The 22,198-nt window shown below is 39.7% G+C and overlaps 1 protein-coding gene across 1 annotated transcript in view; it reads left to right on the forward strand.

Moving 5' to 3' along the window:
* ZNF831 (zinc finger protein 831) overlaps positions 1-16,572 on the forward strand; it is a 67,057-nt gene extending 50,485 nt beyond the window's left edge. The window contains exons 4-5 of the mRNA XM_008593296.1: positions 14,839-14,999; positions 15,766-16,572. Coding sequence (XP_008591518.1) covers positions 14,839-14,999; positions 15,766-16,572 — 968 coding nt within the window. The remainder of the gene's footprint in view (positions 1-14,838; positions 15,000-15,765) is intronic.
* The last annotated feature ends 5,626 nt before the right edge of the window (positions 16,573-22,198 follow it).

Genomic DNA, 22,198 nt, shown 5'->3' on the forward strand with positions numbered 1-22,198 from the left:
TTGCCAGTCACAGAAAAAGACAAAAAGGAAAAAAAAAATGATTTGTTGTTTACTTGAAATTCAAATTTAACTAGGCATCTGTATTTTGCCTGGCAACCCTTCCACTGGAGGCCTTGGATGGTCATCCTTGCTGGTATGTCCTTCCAGCTGACTCCATATACTTAAAAACTTCAAATCTAATTTCACTTTTTTGGGGGGGTCTACTGGCTGGTACGGGGATCTGAACCCTTGACCTTGGTGTTATCAGCACCACCCTCTAACCAAATGAGCTAACCAACCAGCCCTGATTTCACTTCTTAATCCTGATGGGTTTGGGGTTGCTGCTCATCCCCACCCTGCCTGTCTGGGGCCCTTCTTACAGCTGGGTTGATTGCTGGGCCCTCTGTTATTCAAACGCTTGCTGGTTACCTCCTAAGAGGAGGGAGGACGGTTGCCATCCATCGGGCATCTTGACCCCAAGTATCCCCTGGAATCAGTCCATTTTGACGTCCCCTTCTCTTTCTCTCAACTTCTCTGTGGCCCTGCCAGTCTTTCCATCTGGGCTGCTTGGTTTAGATAAGATATTTCCTTCTCAGGACCCAGGGCTTCTCAGCTAGATGCCCTGGCCAGCAGGGAGACACAGGAGGTTGCCCAGAGTTTTTACCCAAGACTTTGCCAAATGGAAGTCCGCATTCACTTTCTTTCTTTTTTCAAAGCTAATATATGGAAGAAAAAGGGTTATTTTTCTTTTCTCTTTGAAATTTGTGAGGGAGAAAGAATCAAAGCTGCACCCTTCTGGCTTAGAAAATACACTCAGAGGCTGTAATCAGCGCCGAGCCACGATCTTATACACAGGGTACATTTCTACCCTAAAACCTATTTTAAATTTTATTATCTACCTCATGCTATTTCATCTCCTCTCATCTTCTCCCCCTTGTATTTATTAGAGCCTGGGTATGGATTTCTCTCCCTGAGAGAACTTTTATAATAATGAAGTATACTTGACAGTCACCCACAGTGAACCCAGGACAGGAAGATATTCTGTAAAGGAAAATGGATAGCCTTGTTTTCCTCTGTATGAGAGAAATATTTGAGGTAAAATTGACTAATAATTTCTCAAAATAGAAGTTTTGAAGGTTGCATTTGCATAGAGGAGTTGAGAACTCCTTGGAGTGATAGAAAGCAGGTGAATAATGTAATAATTACTATTTTTCTCTCCGGCAGGCGTTGGTTTGCTTCCTGCTGTACCAGCACCCTTTGGGTACAAACTTGCTTTGCATTTTTCTTCCTTTCTCTCCACACTGACTTTTAAATTTTATTTTTATGAGGGGCCTGAGTGAGAGAAACCAAACAGAACCCGCTCTTGATGTTTCCAGCCTTCCTTCTTTGATGGATGCTCATGCAATTTTCTCATTATTTTTCTGTCAGCATTCATGGAAACAGTGTAAACGACTTTATTTCAAAACCATTATGTTAGTTTACTCCATGATTATTTAGTCCGTGTATTCTTTTTCTGATTTGAATTTAGTAATAACATATTTTAAAAGCTAAGTCACGAAGATTTCCTGAATAAATTTTCTATGACAGTCACTTAAGGTTCAGGTTTTCCCCCTTCTTTAATCTCTTTTTATTGGACCTTAGTTTTACAGATTTGATTTAGTTATCATTTCTTTCTGTAAGCATTTTAAGTAGACCCTGTGACTTGTATTGAGAGAGGATTTCAGGAAGGTAATCTTACTTATCCAGTTGTCTCTCATTTAAGAGAATACCCAAGCAGACAGGTTCTGAGCTAAGGTGAACCATTGTCCCCACCCCCTCAACACACACCTCTGCTGAAGACCACCACCACCAGAGCACGTAAGCAATTGCCTAAAGCTAGAAGAGTTTCTAAAGAAACTTCTCACCTCTAGGAAGGTTTGCAAATTTTTTATTCTGTTCTTTCTGCAACCCCCTGAGCTTTTGTATATCATCTGTGCAGAATTGTGTGTCTGCCACAAGATTCATCTCCCAGGCCATTGTGCATGCACCCTTCTCCAGGTGGAATTCATTCACAACCTCTCCAGGCGGAATTTTCTGGATGCACGACATTGTGTGCATTCTTCTTCAGACAAGGCTCCCTCCCGTTCTCTGTCAGATCATCTATTTCCTTTCCTATATTGCTTTAGAATAGTGAAACAGACTCCTTTTGTAGGTGATGGAGNAAATTTGAAGAAAGATAAAGGGTACTACTCTGAGTCTAGGATATAGTTTCTGAAGTAAAAAAAAAAGTCCTATAATTCAAGTTTCATATCATAAAGGATAGACTTTCTAAAGCTGGAGGGCGGACAAAAGAGTGCTTTCACAGAATTCTATAAGAATTTGGTCCATCTCTTCCTGTTATTTCTCTTCTCCTCTTTGTCAGTCACATCTCGGCTTCCAGGTTTCATGCAACCCTGAAGTTCACGTCTCTATGATCTCTTCATAGCAAGGCACAGCTAACTCTTGATATTTTATTCCCTACTTTGGTCTGAAAAGAACTCGTGACGGTCCCCTTTATTTTATTTTTTATCAGAATCTATAGAAACTCAAACAAAACAAAACAAACAACAACAAAAAAAACCCCACTACTTGACTTGCATTGCTGCAGGGAGAGGTGAAAATCTTGAAAAAAGATGAAGCCAAGTTAGAAGTATTTCAATTACCCCCACACTACATCTAGTAGAGTTTCTTTCATTAGTAGGAAAATCACACTTAGAAGATAAGCCAGAAAGCATACATTCTTGAGTAAATTTTGGTATGAAAGTTTTTAAAGAGTATTTTTGGCAACTTTTATTCATTTCCCTTTATTACAGTCCCCTTGTTCTCAAATAGAATTTAAGTAATGCTATTGAATTCTGTACCCGTACAAGATTCCATTACCAAATATTTCAAACCGGATCTTCCTGTAACATTGTTTAGAAGAAATATCTGAGTGAAAGAAAGGTTTCAGCTTTCCAAACACTTGCCTTTCCTCTATGATGCAAAAAAATTAAAATGAAGTGCAGTGGCAGGTATTCTGAAGCAAGAAGACAAAAAAAGTCACCTACGTACCACAGGAGATAGAATGTCTCAACTTGTTATGGGAACAGAACAGTGCTCCCTCATCCTTTTTTCCAGGTTTTCTTGTCAAATTGTTTTACTAGTCTGGAATTTTGGTTTGAGCAAAGCCCTAGATTCTCCCTCAACATTTATCTTTCCACGGAGGCTGGACTTAGGATGTTTTTTTTTTCTGAGGTGATTGGAAAGCTAAAATTGGTGAGGCCAACTCCGACATGTTCTTTCTTGCTTCTGTTTCTAGTTTCACGGGAGCCCATTTTCCCCTTTATCAGGATTAATGGGGGAGAAAAGGGAAAATCTTTCTGCTCAGCTATTATCATTAAAATGGATCAATTTCTCCTTTTTAAGGATGCAAATCTTGAGGAAAAATGAGCTCTTTCGAATACCTCGATTATGTCTTAAGAAATAGACTGTTGTTTACAAACTCATTTAGTAATGAGAAACATTGAAAATAATAATTCAAAAACTAGATACTCTTGATTTCAATCTTGGCATTCTGAATTTCAAATGGTGTTTTCAATAACTGTATTTTTTTCTCTTCACCTCATGTCTCCTTTTGCTCTCTAAATTTTAGGTACATGTTGTGGCCTGGGCAAAATCTTTAACCGAAGGATTGATTTTAAACATGTCTTTCTACTAAACATCTTTTAGGAAAAGGAAAAAAAGAAATCTCTGAGAGGGAAATCTTAAATTGGTTGCTTTTCATCAAAGAAATAGAAAAGAAATGAGTACCGCTAAGAGAAGTAGTTTCTGAAATAAAATGTGTGATGACTTAGAAGAGACAAACTTTCAGAAAATTGCGTTAGGAGAGAGACGTACCCTGGCATGTTGCTAGATTCTGATAAAGGCATTTTTCTTCTCCTTTGATGGGTTCTTCAACCACACCTGTCTGAGGAACCAGGCTGAGGCTTCATGACCATATTGACCCTCCTTGGACAGTTTTGTGAGGGGACATTTTAGTGATTCCCCAGGCTAGTCACTTCTGACTCTCCACCCAGATGAGGTGTCCTTGTGGCGTGATTCATACTCCATCTCCTTGTGGCATTTACCACAGTACCAATCATTATGTAATGATGTCCTAATTTTCTTCTCTTCAGCTATGTGTATGCTACATCACCTACGTAAAACTGAGCTTCTTAAATTATTAGCAGTAAACCTGTATTTAATTCTGGGGCAAGGCAGGGCGGGGGCCGGGGGGTCTTATCCATGCTCCTTGCCTCATTCACATTCCTTCTCACTGGAATCTCTTCTTTTGAATTCTGCCCATGACTAAGCTTTCCAGTGACTGAAATATTTTCACTGGATATTTTTGTTTTCCATGCATATAGTTTAGGGAACATTTCTCTGAGGTGAAAGTTATCAAAGCAGCTGCGTTTCATTGGAAACATAGAAAAGAGAACTGCTCTGACAGGTACTTTCTGAGGTAAAACGTTTACCTGATTGTGTTTAAGAGGTAGAATAAGGATTATGTGGGGATGTGATGGAATTTTCTGAAATCAAGCCGATGAGAATTATTTCTTCTCTTTAGCCTTTGTACTGGTGTGTCTGCCATGAGTAGATGGGGGAGGAGGGGGTGGGCGGTTCCCTTAGGGCTCTGGGCCCTGCTCTGTCACTGATCGCCTCAAACGTTTCCCAAGGAGAAACAAGATGGCGGCCTGAACGCCAGACTCCGCCATCCACTCCTGCCCTCCCCGTTTCTCCAACTAGAGCTAATGGCTCTGAACCATTATTTTTCCTGTCACAATTAATAGGGAGCTATTCTTCTCCTAAAGCCATTAGTTAAGTAATATTGCTTACAGAATTGCTGAAACAGGATAACGCCTCCTTCTACAGGGTGTAAATCTTAAGAAATGTTGAGGCAGTTGCTGAAACACATCAGTTAGATTCCAAAGCCTGAATTTTCCTTTCTACAGTTGTCATTTAGAGTTAAGAAAGTTTGAAATTGATGATCCATAACGTATATTCTCTTGATTCAATTTTGGTACTAAAGGATTCAAATAATATTAGCAGTTTTTTTCCCCCCTTCATTTAGTTTCTTTTCTTCCCTGCAATTTATCCTCTCTTTGTGATGGATCATTCTCTTATTGTCTGGGCATGATTAAAGTTTGGACTTACCAAAAGATTTTAAGTATACTTTTCCACTAAAAATGCTTTTTTTTGGAGAAAATGGTACATGAAGTGTTCCCAAACTGATTGCCTTTCATCAGAGAAAGAGAAGAGAAATGAGAACTATAGAGAAAAGTGGTTCCTGAAAAAAAAGATTCAAAATGATTACTCAGAACAGGCAAAGTTTCAAAAAAAAAAAAGGATAGCCCAGAAATACTCTAGATTTGGTTAGAGATGGAAAAATGTATTTTTTCTCTTCCTTTTATGAGTCTCTCAATGTTTCTCTGTTCTCTGCCTGAGAAACTGAACTTCGGTTACTAGTGTTTGAGGATTTATGTCCCTCTTTCAGCAGTCTCTTCTGACTCTCTGGTAAGGCAACTGCCTTGACTTTTAGTTTTGCCTGAGCACATTAGGGCACATTCTGGGGGTTTTCTTCATTGTTTTATCTGACTTTTGGAGCTAACATCATTATTTGTCTGTTATTTTTCTTTCCATGGTATTGATGAAGCAATACCATGCTTGCTGCAACAAAGAAAGTGACATCAGTGTATCCAAGAAAAGCCTGGCTACATCTAGCCTCATGGCCCCCTGAGACCACCAGAGTTGGGTTGGTACACATCCTTCTCTACCTTTCTCCGTGTGCATGCAAATAGGAACAGACACATTTTATTTTACTTTTTACACAAAAAGGTCACACCATGTGTAGTAATTGGCAACTCTTTTCTTCTTAATATGTCTTGTGCATAATTCTAGACCTATACATATATATATATATAATTTTATTTTTATTTCTATTTATTTTTAAATGTACAACTAAAGTTGATTTTTTACTCAAAAAGGTCACACCATGTGTAGTAATTGGCAACTCTTTTCTTCTTAATATGTCTTGTGCATAATTCTAGACCTATACATATATATATATATATAATTTTATTTTTATTTCTATTTATTTTTAAATGTACAACTAAAGTTGATAATACAAAGCAATACAAGCTATTTTGTAAAAACAAACCGCATAAAAAAATGCTTCAGCTCTTTCTTTCTGTAGATCATTTAAATAGTGGCATAAAATCCCAGAGTAGGGGTGAGCCATCCTTCATTTATTCAACCCTTCCTCTACTGATGGGTATTTGTGTGGATTACCACAACTATTGCTGCAGTAAACATTCTTGCTCAATTTCCCAAAGATTGTGGCTGGATCAATAGTTTTATGATTATGTATTTCTCCTCATAAGAGATTACCAAAGTACTTTTCAAAAACAGGTTTACTCTCCCCTTAATATTTTTTTAACAGTATCTTTAAAAAGAAACTTTGCTTTAGGCAAAATAGCAGAGCCAGGGTGAAGCTTCAGTTTCTCAATTAATAAGAGGTCACACACAGGCTCTCAGCTAAATTCAGGCCACAGATATGTCAGGCAGAACAGTGCTGTTGCTGTTTTGAAAATTAATGAGTTATCAATGTTTAAAAACACGTAAAACACAAATTTCCAGTTTCTTTTGGAAAATGGACAGGTCTGGCGAGCTGGACACTGGATTCTTCACTGTCTCACTGGCTGGAGCTGAGAGTCAACTGCCCTTCGCCACTGTCCCCACCCTTGTGATCCTTGGTTTCAAGTAGTTTCTCAACCTTGGCTCTGCTGACATTTGGGGCTGGAAAATTCTTTGTTATGTTATAAGAAGTTTACATCCCTGGGAGCATCTTCCCCCAGGGAAGAGTTGAGGCAATAAGAAAAGTCCCCAGATGTCACCCCTGGTTGAGGACAAACCCACAAAACCCATTTTCCTCAGTACATTTCCAAATAACTTTTCAAAGACTGTTCCTGGGCAGTTTTCATTATTTCACTTAATGGAGGAAAATTGTTGAATTCCGTACACAACCAAGCTTTAAAGTCACCAAAATGTTTCAAAGCCATCCCGTTTAATGAGTTTGGAGAAAATATCTGAGAGGAGAAAGTGATCAAAACACTTTCCTTTCATCTCAGGAACAGAAATGTAGAGATGGCGGCAATTGCAGGCGGCTTCTGAAGTAAAAGCTTTACCTAATTACACGCACATAAGAGATACAATTTCTACATATTGTGTGAGGAGGTTTGAATAATTCTCTGGCACAAAGGTAGATGTTCCTTTTGTTTCCTCCAGTTTTCTTCAGCGGCTCCTTCTGCCTGACCACTGCGGCCCGGTGGGCTGTCCTCCCCTGCGGCCATCTGAGGTGTCTGAGTGACCCGGAGGCCTGGGGTCTCTCCTGGGCCCACTTCTCCCTCCCTACCTTCTCCCACAGGACTTCCTACATCTTTTCTAATGACATTCCTATGTCTTTTCTCATTAGAATTAATGGAGAATTATTAATTCTTTCCCCAAAGCTATTAGTAAAGTCACAGTGCTCTGAAATTGCCGAAACAGAGTAATTTTTCCTTCATTGTAGGGCGTAAGTCTCGAGGAAAGATGAGATGCTGTTTCAGGTATACCAATTATGTCCCAGGGAAGAGACCATCACAGACAATTTTCATTTAGCCACAAGAAACTTAAAATAATGATACATAAAGTAGATTGGCTGGGTTCAGTCTTGGTATTTAATGTTTCAAATGGCATTTTTTAAATCACCTTCTTTTTTCCTTCCACGATTTCCTAATCCTATTTTGACTCTATTTTATGGGAATGCTTTTATGCGTGGACATGATACAAATTTTAACTTAAAGCAAGATTTTAAACGTAGTTTAAGTAAAGGATTTCTGTGAAGGAAGAGAGTTCTGATTGCCTTTCATCAAAGAAATAGAAAAGAGATGAAAATCACTAAGAAAAGTGGTTGCTGAAATAAAAGATTTGTTTATGATTACTTAGAGGTAAACTTTCAAAAGATTGCATTAGGAAAGTACAGAAATACCTGAGGCCACACTTGATAAATATGTTTTTCTGGCCCTCTCTTGAGTCCTTCCCTGCTGGTGGGATGAAAATCTCAGCCTGCTTCTTGTCGCTTACGGCCCACTGACTTCTGATTATTTTCTGATTGACATCGACATCTGACGTCTCCCGCTCCGCCTTGCCTAAGAGGAATAAAGCCTCTTTCTTCCATTTTTTCTTCCATTTTTTACATATATACATATATATATATGTATGGTTTTTCCCCCAAAAGAGGTTTTATAAACAAAAGTTGTAAGGAGATTGCAGGGACAAATGAATTTACTGTCAAAATACTTAATATAATGTCAGTTATGCAATAAAGACTTAAAGAAAATTGGTTGAAATAATTACATGAACAAATGATTCAGACTCAGAGAGAAAACCATCCAGAACTGGTGGGGTAGCAGATGATTCAACCATGTGGACGGTTTTTATTATTTTCCATGGATAGAGGTTGAGTCGGGGCCCTGTTTCCCCATCTCATAGCACCTTCTTGCTTTTTCTTTCATAGTATTTACTACACTTGTTTGAGGAGTTTTTTTGTATAATTATTTGCTTACTGAATTTCTCAAGCATTAGACTGTAATTTCCATGAGGGTGTGTCTGCCTCGTTGGCCACCGAACAAATTCTCTGCATTTAGCACAATTTTTAGCACAGAGTGTTGGATGTACTCAACATTCAAAAAATACTTAGGCTCAGTGATATGGGCTCAAAAATGGGTCCAAAAAGTATGGGCTCAAAAACTGAGTTCAATCAGTATTTGAGTACATGAGCACATAACCGTCCACAAAGTGATTACATTTAGAGATCTGCCCAGCTTTCTTTAAGAATTGCACATTTTAATTGCTAGTACAATGTGCATCCTTTAATGGCAGGGATGCTTTTAAACAATTTAATCTCAGATCAACTAATAGTCTAGAATATTACTCTATGTTCTTGTTTATACCTGCAGCTTGTTTAGAAGGCCAGCGTTGTAGACTGGTTCCTAGTCCTTTCCTATGATTCAGAGTGTATGGACTACAAATTAACGGAGTTTTTAGTGTATTGGGACAAACTGAAAGAAATGTATCAAATTACTTACATTTTTAGGTAATGATATTTGAGTAATACATTTATTGGCATTTTAGTAAGGCCTAGAAATTTAGACAGCCAGAAGAAGATTTGGCATTAACAGTGTCTCCAGTTATGTTTTTTGATCACATTGTTTTTTCACTACGTTTTCTAATTATTTTACAGTTTCCTATAGCCTTTTAAAGATGGCTAAATTTGAAACTGCTATAACACGTTAAGCTGTTTCTTCCTCGAAATGCAGTTTGGCAATTATTTCCGAGCGAAATTATTAAAAACACAGCCTTTAATCGGGGAGAACAGAATGGTGCAGAGAGCTGTGATGAGAGACAGTTTCTCTAGTAGGACTCACACAGTTGTGTTAACAGCAGCTGAATTTCCAAAGGTCTCATTAAGACAGCGGAATCTGCAACTCGTGAAGATGTAGGAAGTGCTTTGTACAGGGTGTTGCTGAGGCCTAAACAGAATTGTGTTCTGTGCTTTACAATCTGACCAGGACACTACTTACTTTTTGAAAAGGGCCATTCATTTAAAAGCAAGTTAGCAGCCTTCTCAATAATTAAAATTAGTTTAACACACTTCAGTGGCATTATTTGGGCATTTTTCATGACTATTAAGCATAATTCACTTTTCTCTTAGGCTGTAGGGTCAAAAGCAAATTAGATCAATGGATTTTCTTCCTTGACTCTCATAGATGAGTCAGAACTTATTGGTCAAATGTGTACATGACCTTTATGCTTAAGCTCAACAACCCAAACAACCTGTTGGGAAGACATTTGGCCAATCTAATTATCTTCTCTAGACTAATAGGTTTTCCTTCTTCATTGAATTGAATGAGTTGCGTGGTTGTTTTGTCACTGTGGGGACAGAGCTTAATCCACTTAGAATGAGTGCTTTTGTTAGGTAAACTATGGGGCTAGGAAAATATTTATCACCATTATTATTTTTTGGTGATTTTTCATGGGTGAGAATGAAAATATGACTTTAATCCATCTATTTATTCCATTTCTACTGCTACTGCCCTAGTCAACCCACCCAGTCTGGCCCCAGGAATACCCTTGTAACTGGTCACCTTGTAACTGGTTTTGCCTCCTCTATTCTCTTTTCCTCCCAATTTAGTCTCCAGAGAGTAGCAACATGCATCTTTAAAAAATGTAGACCCCCTGCTGAAAATGTTGGTTTTGTCACAACGAATGCAGAATAAAATAAACTCCTTACCATGACCACTTGTACCCTTCAAGATCTGAGTCCCTGTTAAAATCCCCACCTTAATTCTGCCCCTTCACTCACGACCCTCCTTCCCCGCTGGTCTCCCGCCCATTTCTTAACCCCAAGCTCCTTCCCACCTCAGGATCTCTGCATCCCTGTGTCGGAAGACCCTTTGTGGATTGGCTCTTTCTCACCCTGAAGGTCTCATTCCTTTTTTTGTTTTTGTTTTTTTAATTTAATTTGATTTTAACATTCACTTGTACATATTTGTGGGGTACAGTGTGTTGTTTCAACACATGCATATCTGAAAGTCTCATTTCCGATGTCACCTTTTCAGAGAGGCCTTCCTCAATTTTATAAAACAATTAGACCCCCGCATTACTCTCTGAAACACACTCCCTCACTTATCAATACCCTCTGTGATACCCGCTTTATCATGACTCTGTAATACCCCCCCATCTGCTGTTCGTCTCTGTAATAGCTTCCTGTTTATTGATATGTCTGCAGTGCTACAACTCGTCTTTACTCTCTGTAAGATCCCCACACTCTGTTCATTTCTTTTGCAACCTCATCACAATCTGAAATGACCTTATGCACCTGCTCCCTGGTCTTGGCTTCTCTTTTCCCATGACAGCAGAAGCTCTTGAGGGCTAGGGCGACCTTTATTTCATTCTCCTGAGATTTCTCAGGGCTGAGCATGGTGCCTGGTCTGTTGAAGGGAATTAGGACATGTCTGCTGAACAAATGAATAGAATACCAGAAACCTGACTCTGTGTTATTAGACAACCCGAGTACACAGGGGGCTCAAGGAAAGATTGTACTGAAGGAGAAAGATCATTGCATCCTTTACCAAACCATTGTGCTTGTCTACAGATTGTCAAAGTTGATTTGTTCAGGATTTGTGTACATGGCAATCCAGTAACCTACCCCTTGAAATATAAGAAGCAGATCTGTTCTTTTGGTTCGGGATGGAGGATGGAACATGCATGTTTACCTCCATTCTCCTCTAAAAACCCAGGAGATGTTAGTAAATGAATGTGTGTGTAATGCACAAGCCCACAAGGAGAAAATGATTTGGAGAGGAAATGGTGCTGAGCTTGTGGGAGCTGGGATGCAGAGGCTGGGCAGTAACTGATTCAGCAGACCCCAAAGAATTTAACCTGACTTACCAGTGGTAACCCCCTCACACAGTTGTGTTAACAGCAGCTGAATTTCCAAAGGTCTCATTAAGACAGCGGAATCTGCAACTCGTGAAGATGTAGGAAGTGCTTTGTACAGGGTGTTGCTGAGGCCTAAACAGAATTGTGTTCTGTGCTTTACAATCTGACCAGGACACTACTTACTTTTTGAAAAGGGCCATTCATTTAAAAGCAAGTTAGCAGCCTTCTCAATAATTAAAATTAGTTTAACACACTTCAGTGGCATTATTTGGGAAAGACCAAGAAACGATTGGCCCCCACCAACCCACCCCTACTTCTCAGAACTTGGTAACATCCCTCCCCTGCCCCCCTGCAGAAGACTAGGAGTTCAGTCTCTGGAGAGTATTCAAAATGCTGGGGACAGCAGGTGCAATTAGTTCAGCAGCAGCTACATTGAAAACAGGGGGATTAACCAAATGCTTAGTACAGCATCTTGAACCCCCCAGGTCTTTTCCCCAATTTAGACTCCAGAATGCCAGCAGCCTGGCTTACACTTTCTAGGCAGGAGATTGGAGGACTGTTCTTGCAGAAGCTGACCAGTATGTGTGGGAAACCTAAAGATAGTTACTTCACAGTTCCTCACTCAAACAGGGCAACCAGATAACCCTACAGTGAAGCCCATGGTTGACAAACTGCACTTGGGAAGATCACAAATCAGTTTCTTAGTGCCCGTATCGTAAACATGGGCAAATATTTAAAATTTTTCTATAGTTCAGGAAAGACTTTAACATGAAGAGGGAGATAAAAATAAACAAACTGAAGCAGAGGAACTTGGCAGACGGATTATATAGGGAGAGGCAAACTTCAACAATAACAACAACGGTGACAAACTGTTATCAATATTGCCAGAGATAAAGAGAAGATGTTGAAGCTACGAAGTAAGAACAGGATCCTACAAAAAAGGACCATAGGAAAGGACTCTCAAAAATTTGAAAAAAAAAAAAAATGATAGCAGGAATGTAAACTAATGAATTGGAATATAAAGTTGAGGGAATTCTCCCAAAAGATTAACAAGAAGACAAAGAAATGAAAAACAGGAGAGAAAAGATAAGAAAAATAAAGGATGATACCAAGAGATTCAATAACCTAATAAGAGCAATTCTAGAAAGAGAAAAGACAAAATAGAAGGAAAAAAAAACAATAAAGAAATAACATATAAGGGCTGACAGGTTGGCTCACTTGGTTAGAGCACAGTGCTGATCATATCAAGGTCAAGGGTTCAGATCCCTATTCCAGCCAGCTGCCAAAAAAGAGAGAGAAAGAGAGAAGAAAATAACATATAAATTACAGAACTCTATTATATAACACATTGACTGTAGTTAATAACAAGGTATTTTATTCTTGAAAATTGAGAAGAGAGTAATTTTCAGTGTTCTCACCACACACACAAAAAGATAAGTATGTGAGGTAATGCATATGTAATTAGCCCAATTTAGCCATTTCACAATGTATACTTATTTCAAACAATGCACTGTACATGATAAAGGAAAAGAAAAAAAGGGGAAAAAAAATAACCATATATTTCTAAAACCTAAGAATGTGATTCAGATTGAAAGGACTGGTTAAGTGGCCAGACAATGAATGAAAATAGAGCTGGGACAATAGTGACACTCACGTCAATGAAGAGCCTCTGGGCTTCCAGAGAGGGAAGAACAAAAAGCCTTCATCCAAGGACCGTGAAGCATAAATCATATTGGCTCCAGACTTCTCAACAACTAGAATTCAATGGAGCAACGTCCTCAATGCTGAAGGAAAATGCTTTCCAGTTCAGAATGTCATACCCAGACAAGCTTGTCTAATTAAAGTCGAAACAGTTTTATTTCATGCATCCTTTCTCATGAAGCTACTGGACATTTTGTGTTAGTAAAGCAAGAGAGTAAAACCACAAAAAAAAGAAGTCATGGGGGTCTGGCTACCAAGAGAGAAGTGAAAACAGTCACCACAGGGGTGTCAAAGGAGGATCCTAGGAGCACAACCCTGCATCAGTGCTAGAGAGCACTTGTCTATTTGGAGTGAGTCGGAATGCTTCAAGAGAGAGAGATTTCTAAAGGAATGAAATGAAACCTTAGACAGTTGAGGAGGAGATTGGGAATGATTTTAGTAGTAAGTCCACAGAAAACTAAGCAAAAGAAAAAAAATAATTATTAACTACAGGGAAAACAATTTTGGCAAGAGAGACAATGTAATCATAGCATGTTACATGTTCCTGAGCATAATAATGTGAACACTGAATGTCACCTAACACCAGAGTTACATACCTGCTGAGGGGGTGGGGGGCAAGAAGTGTGCACGTGTATGTGTGTGGGGGGTGGGTGGTGGTGAAGGTTGTGGAGGAGAGGAGCTGGAAGAAGAGCTAAACTCTCTTCTCCCTGCACGAGAAGCCATAGTCTGCACTCCATACTGAAAAAATAAGAAATTCAGAAAGTAGTAGCATGAGATTATGAGTATGCTATTAGAAGTGGAGCAGATAAATAGCAATAGAATCCAAAATGGGAAAAGATGGATAGATGGGCTGGGGTTCCTGTTTTCCTGCATAAGTAGAAAGATTTGACTTTTTCAAACTCTGTGCATGTGCAACTTTAATCAAAACAAAGGCAAATTGAAAGTAGGTCTATGCTGCTTCCCTAGTGACAAGTTGTTCTTGAATGTTCTTCTGACCTCGTCTCATGATGTAATCTACCCTCTCTGAAATGCTGTGGTTCTTTGGACCTGTATGCCAGGTCACCATGAGAGAATGGTCAGGGCGAGGGACGCAGGAGAGGCTGGTGTGTGGTTATTTTCCAAGCCCTCCCCTCCCCCTACCATCACGACAATAACTGCTGCAACAGCACAGCAGCATCACAAGAGCCAACCCTACCCCTGGCCCAGGATCTAACAGCCCCTGTGATATGCCATCTCCAGGTTGCCATCTCACATGGTCTAGGGTGAAATGTCTACTCTGGCCACCTAGTTGTATGGCTGAAGAATTCAAGCTGATCTAAAATGAACCTGAGCAAACATGACCAGGAAGATGACTCTGATGGGAAAAAAAGCCACATGACATATTTTTTACAATTTATGTAACGTAAGGATTTTTCTACTTTGACAATTAATTTTGCTGTTTCTTTCTTTAGCAGAAGTCTCCATTTTATTTGACCAGGTGTGAGTTGGTTGGAGGTAGATCGAGCTCTAGCCCACACAGATGTGTAGGATGAGGGTTAATGAGCTGAGAGAGGTGGCCTTGAAAACCTCGACAACCTCCTAGGAAATTGCTCTTTATTTTGTAATTCCAGATGTTATATAAATGTGCCTGCCCCCTTTCAGGTCTAAATCTGCAAGAAGAGCTGCCCTGTGCCACCTCAGAGTCGTCTCTTGGTTGTGGGAATGAAGAGGAGGATGAGGATGAATGCAGACAAACTTCAAGAACCTTCTCTCCTAGCACAAGTTCAAAGACTGTCAGGGAAAATGATAAATTAACTGTGAAGGTGGGATTCGATTTTAAGCTGTTTCTACCTATCTGTGGTCCAGACTCATAGCTCTCCCTTCTTCTTGTCCAGTGAGGCAGAATTCTCTTGGATCACCTAGTGAAGTTTCCTAGCACAAAAAACTCATTAAGCAAACCAATACCTCCATTCTGCACTGAAAGAAAGGGCAACTTTTGTTGTAAGACCATTTGGGTGATTTGACTGTTTATTAGAAATCCTAAATACGGTACTAATTCATACCTAAATAGAGCAGAGATGCTGCCGTACTTCAGACATCACTGCAACATGAAATCACTCCCAAACAGGTTGTTGAAAACCAGCATGAAATCATCCCCTGCCTGCTTGTTGAAAAGCACTAAAATACTAATCTGGACCACACTTTGAAAAATGCTAATTTGGAAAAAACTTCAATACACAATACAATAGAATAGTACATCCACTTTGTGAACAACTTAAAGTAACTTAAAATAGGAAGCTCAGCTCCTTGAATAACTGAGCCGTTTTGTTTTTAACGAAGCCAGAAAGATACACATAGCAATCTCAGCAGCCTATTTTCTATCAATAAGGAGCTTTATTCGTGTTAATGCATCAATTAGTTATTAATGGAAACTTATTGAGGGCATCACATTGAAGTTCACTCTCAGTAAAGAATCATTGAGACCTCACGACCTTGTTTTCATTGAGGACCATGTTTCTGATCACGTTTTTCTTTGTATCAATTAACCTTTTTACCCCCTATTTCTTCTTCCTTTGCACTTTGTTGCAGGATATTTCTCCATCTGCCAGTGAGCATGGTGACTGTTCTCACAACACTGCTGCTGGGTCCGGATTACCTCTACAATCTGACACCTGCTTGGCAGTGGCTAATGACCACCTTCTGCCCCATGGCAAAGATCTTGACATTGGATTGCTGGAGACTCAGCTGCTACCCTCACAGGATCAAGTCTCAACAGATCCCAAACCATGCATTTTCTCAGATGCTCAAGAGCCTTCTTCCTTTGGATCGAAAGGAACATTTCCCTGCCATGATGTTGCTACCTCTGCGGCTGCCATTTGTATTTCTGTGGGAGTTCACAGTGCAGAGCCACAAGACCACAGCTGGGCTGCAGGGGAGACTCTCGACGCAGACTCCCCAGACAGAAAAGCTATAGCAGAGGGAGTATCACAGATGCTCTTGCCAGAGAAACCTTCCTCTGAAAGAATTTCAGGTTCAGCTCTGTCAGACTCAATTGGAAAAACTCATCTGGAGATACCTGCTTCAGGACCAAGTTCACCTAGTTCACAGCAAGAGGAAGGGAGACAAAAGACATTTTTTCCTCCCAGGGGCCAATATGGGTGTGGAGAAATAGCTGTCCCCACTTCAGGAAGTGACAGTGGGAAATGTCAGGTACCTGGGTTAATCACCCTGAAAGGTTGTGTGGTTTCCTCTAACCCAGAGAAGCCCACAGAAATCCCCGAAGCCCCTTCTAAATCCATTAAGAAGAAGGGTTTGGAAGGAATAAGAAAGCAAACTCAAGTGGAGTTCAGTGACACCAGCAGTGACGACGAAGACCGGTTGGTTATAGAAATATGAAGTTTCCAGAGAAAGATGGTGTCTGCGGTCAAAGACAGATGGTGCTTCATGAGTAAATGTCATCAAACTGGCAGAAGAACTGAGCTCTATTTATGAAACACCTACAGGATAGGAAAGCCATTTTGGGTTCTTTCCAAGCCAACTCCAACCAACTCTAAGCCCTCAACTCACAGCACTCTTTTCCAGCTCCCCTTGGGCATTCCCTGCTCCTGTTCAGGTGGTGCCAGGTAGAGCAGGGTAGCAATGAAGCAAAGTCTAAGAATGCTCAACAGACACAGCAACTCTACCTTGACTCTAGCCTACCCTCTGCATCAGTCCCCACTGCCTCACTCTGATAAAATGGCATTAACCAAGACAGCTTACAGCTTACAGCTTAAAATGGCATTAACCAACACGTTTACGAGAAAGTGGACCCCACAGAGTCAAGGCAACTGACTTCCTCCATCAGCAAACTGAGGGTTTGCTTCAAAGGCGGTTAGCATGCATGGAATAAATGTGTATAGTTTGAAAAAGAGGTGGGGCGTGAAGTGGGCATCTGTTCATTCTGGAGACAAAATTCAGATTCATTCAAAAACTGAAGTTTGGTTGCAGTGATTTGCCTCCTTAGTGGAAGTTGTAAATATACTTTAAAATGCCTATGATCTGATGAAATGCTGATTATTGTTAAATGTTGCACAAATGGTCAATGCTTACCTATGGTCAAATGACACACGTACATACTGCTCTTGTGCCTGGTGCCTTTTCTGTTGAGGTCTCTGAGACTGTTGATTTTTCTAGCTCTTGCAAAGGAACGCTGTGTTAAAAGTTAATAGAACAGTCTCTCTGTAATGAGTCATTTTTTGAGGGGGAATAATTCACTTATTTTCCTCTGATTCTTTCTGTCATATTGTGCTCTGAGCAATTTCAATTAGAGGGTTACATTTTAGTAATCTGTACAGGTTAAATTGATGCCTGCTCATCGTGACGGGAACCTTTTAGATTTCCTCCAGAAGCTTCAAGGATACAAAACTAATTGGAGTTTTGACGCTGTTTTACATCTCAGTAATTTTATTTTGGGGGCTTGGTGTTACTTTGCTGTCAAATTAAATCAGCCTCTGTATTGTGCAAGTCAGAACAGCACAGATAAAATTCCCCAGTATTGCAAGCCAGTGCACTTCTGTGCAGGAGAACATAGCAGATCTACGTCAGCCAAATCAGTGAGCAAGCCTCCGATTTACTGCCTCCCTCTCCTTCTCCTTAAACGGGAGGGGAAAAACTTAAAGAGATTTACACTGCTGTATTTTAATAAAATTTTATACTTACTTTTGGTATGATTTTGTACAATTTGAAGTTTATAGCCGAGCTCTTTGGGCTTAACTTTGATGTAATGATGTTCATATGACATCTTTTACTTCAAAGGCAAGGCAGCAATGCAAAGCATCTCACACATGTGAACACACTTTAGTAAGTCCTTGCCTGAGATTAAGTATGGCCAAATTTCAAGTATCTTCATGTGAATTTTCCAATTTTGGTGTTATTCATAGAAAACTTCAGTGTGAGACCAGCTTCCCCTGGTTACTTAGCACGTGTCTGTGGTCACTTCATATGCACTCATAAATATCCAAGTGGTGACAAGCCCAGCCAAGAAAAGCAGAAGAGAAATAAAAAGTATATTAGACATTTACTTAGTGTACTTTTAAAACCAAACGTATTTTGTGTGATAATTATCTGCCCTTTTGAATGATCCTTGCCACTGTAGAGACTCAGGGGAGGACGGTGGTCTGAGCCCAGGAGGGAGAGAGATTGAAGTCCTGAGTTTGTCTTTAATGAGCTAGGAAATCTTCGTTGAGACCGTTTCTGCACCTCAGTTTCCCTAAATGAGCACGAGACAGTTGGATGAGATGAGCTGAACGTGTCTCCAGGTTCCAATCCTTGTGAGAGCCCTCTCCTTTACATACGTGCACTCTGTGCCTTGGAGATGTTCCCCATGGGAAGCCATCACCCAGGGATACTGCATGTAAGAAGTTTGGGTGGGGACGGTGAGGACTAAAGCACAAGTACCTTCCATCAATTACTTCTACAAAGAATGTGAGCTTGGGGAAGCCTCATCTCACTTTTTCCCAGAATTTCAGGTTTTGGAGTGCAGTTACCACATTTATAAATGTTGGCTTATAATTCAAAAATCGAAAGGAAAAATGGAACAGTACTTTGTGAGTGGAAGAAAACATATCTGTAGGCCAAAATGGGCTGCTTTGTCCTAGGAGACAATGGGCAGGGGAGAAAACCATCTTCCAGATCTTTTCTTTCCTGGTGGCTGCTGAGGTGTCAACTGGATCACTTGATCTAAATCAATAAATCATAGTTCCATATTGCACCGGCCTCAGGATTGTGGTGGAAGCTTTGTCCTTCTATGTGCCACTGCTGCTGGCTGCCACATACCAACCTAAATCGAATGTGGCACTGACTACACATCTCTAACCATCCTTTCTCTTACAAAAGTGAGCAGGTTGCCAAATCATCCTGCCTCAGCTGGTCATTTAGCTAGTGGGTGGCAATGTTTTCAAGTGTACCTTACTTTATATCAATGTGAATTTGAGAAAAGCTGTATTTCAATGGATTTTTTAAAATAAAAAATGTATTTTTTTTTCCTGACTGGTAAGGGGATCATAACCCTTGGCATGGTGTTGTCTGCACCACTCTCAGCCAGTGAGCGCACCGGCCATCCCTATATAGGATCTGAACCCGTGGCCTCAGCGATACCAGTGCCACACTCGCCCAAGTGAGCCACGGAGCTGGCCCTAAAAAATGTATTTTGAATGACTCTAGGGGCTACTGAAAATCATCCTAAGGTAAAGATTTTTTTTTTAAATGAGGAATCATTTTAAAGCAATGAGTAATCTCTGATTTTATAAATGTTAATTTTCCTGTGGGTTTTCCTAAAGTCAAATACAATTATAGGAGTACATTTTAAGGGTGACATCAGCAATCTATAACCCAGTATAGGTTATTGAAAATAAAATTTCAGCATTATCAAATGATAATTGCTGCAGTTTTATAATTGGCAAGTGTGTACTGCATAATGATTAAGGAAAAACAAGTTTATTTTAGAACAAGGCAAACAAGAGTTTAAAGACAAGGGATTTCTCCCTTTCCCCATCGCTGTTGATTTTATTATATCTTCAGGTAAGGGTCTTAACCAACTGGCGCCTCAGCTTCTCTCACAGAGAACAGCTCCAGGGACGCTGACATGGGCTAAGGAAAAAGGGCGCTTTGAATTCTTTGCCATTGTCTCAGGGCAAAGCATACAAGTGCCATAACCCATGATACTCACGGCCAGCCCCAGGGTCATCTTTCCAAATGTACCTGCACCTGGCCAGAACTCGCTTGTTAGAGATGTATGGAGGAGAGAGGTTTCACCTCCCCTTTACTGTTAAATGACTCTTAAAGTCATGTGATTTTTGATGGACAAGCTGAATCCTTCTGTTGTAAGCTGTAATGAAAAACAGCTCACCCCTCCTGTTAGGTCTAACCTTTGAGATTCTAGACGAAGCTAGTAGCCCTTTGGTTCACACCTCACAGTAACTGGGAGAATCTACGGTTTCTTCACCAAGAAATTTTAAAAAGGAGGGAGGATGATGTCTTTGAATTCTAGTCAAAACACTGCCAATAGCATGAAGGGTAACCTAGGGTAAATTACACTTTCCCTTTCTAAAATCCCTATTCTAAAGCTGAGCTCAAAAGAGAAGTCTTGCAAAAGTGCATTGTGACCACAGTCCTTGGCATGAAAGATAATCGATTTGCAGTCTCATGCCGAAAAGTATTTCCTTGCATTTACATTCATAACTTAGAATGATCACATTATTCATTTTTTCCCCCAGCATAGAAATTTGCATTTTGCACAAAATTTGCCCAGTGCAGCAGATTTTTATAGTTATGGAGACTGTCGTCATTATTGGAATGTGCTGCTACTCAGCTCCACAGACATAATTTAATGTGGTGAGGAGAAAATGACCTGCTGGTTCAGTGGATGACCGTATTTCTATGATTGCAGCAAACATGGCTTGTGTGTTTCTTTTCACTTCAGTTTATTCCCGTAGTTCATGTGAGGGAGACACTCTGGCCTTTGAAACACTACATTTCTCGATACCTAAGCACAATCTCTGCCCTTATCTTTCAGAACTTATTAAATGTAGGTGTCAGGACCTGGAAGATCTTATGTGTTGGGTACCTACCCTGTAAGATTCTTTTCAACCCAGGCTTTGAACTTATATGGGAATACACATAATTTGGTCTCAGTGAGTATAGGAACATTTGAGCACGTTGCTTCACCATTGGAAGAAAAGCCTTTGCCACTTGGAGCCCTAGAGGATGACTCAATATCTTATATATGCAGCCAACTCTTCAGGACTTACTGCTCTATTGGTTGTCCATAATCGGAGAAGAGATTGGCTTCTTGGTTGTTTGTTGAAATTTATTTATTTATATGGTTAAATTATTTTGTTTTGATAAAAATAAAACTTAAAATGAAAATGACTTCTGTGATTTGTTAACACTGTAACCAAAACCACCACAAACAATATCCTGGATGAATTGGACATCTGATTGTTCCCAACTAGTTGACCAGACACCCTGTCCGCCATGTTGTTATCCCTCGCCATTCAACCAAAGTTTTAGGTAATGGCAAATTATCACATTTCCTTGTGCAGTTTCCTTTTGCCATGTGTCTTGCTTGGCCTTATCTGCCATGGTTTATAGTTCGTAACTCAGAAATGTGTTTTAAAACTCTTAAATGTAGCGAAACTTTGAAGCCACATGAGGGCACCAGCCACAGTGCAATAGTCTAGAACTTTTCCCCTTGGAATGGATGTTTCTTAGATACTTAACATTATTCATTTACAGAGAAAACATCCTTAACCTCATATCTCCTTATAAAGATAATTCATGTACTCTTTGCAAGAATAAGTGGACTTATTTTATAGCTCAACACAATATGATTCTTCCATGTATATACCTCTTGAAGCCACTTGAAGTCAATAAGGGCGCAGTGCATTGGGAGAAAAGGTGGAAATGGGAATATGGAAGGAATAAATATACTAATTGATGGCTCTTAATAGTTTTTTCCTAACTCATCAAACTCTAATAGTAATAAATAAATCTGTTATTTCCAGACTTCAGTCATTTGAGAAACATCTTAATGCTTTTTGCTATATGTGTCACCATGCTACATTTGGGTATATTGTTTGCTTAGTACTAGAAGCAATTATTACCCTCAGCAATAATAGCTGTGAAATCTCAAATTTAATTTGCTAGTTAAGTATATTTTCTAATATGCATTAAATATAATAAAACTATCAGAAATTGTTCATGTACCACTTAAATTTCATCTTTATACCACCAGCAGTATACCCATTGCAGTTGGGGAAACATTGAGTTAATCTAAAAGGTATATGTGGTGTTAGATTCTCTAGTTATTTTAATTCCTGTTAAGCATAGCTCTGTTTCCATTTTTTCTCCAAAACAGTAGAACTTGTGACCCACAGGTAGAATTGTAGGTTTATCAGGTAAGTTTCTTCAGTCAAACTTTACAGTTGAATAATTAACATTTCAAATCAAAGGATTATAGCATCTTTTAGTCTCAAAGGAACAA

The sequence above is a fragment of the Galeopterus variegatus genome, unplaced genomic scaffold (genome assembly GCF_000696425.1).
Source record: "Galeopterus variegatus unplaced genomic scaffold, G_variegatus-3.0.2 Scaffold157, whole genome shotgun sequence".
Lineage (NCBI taxonomy): Eukaryota > Metazoa > Chordata > Mammalia > Dermoptera > Cynocephalidae > Galeopterus > Galeopterus variegatus.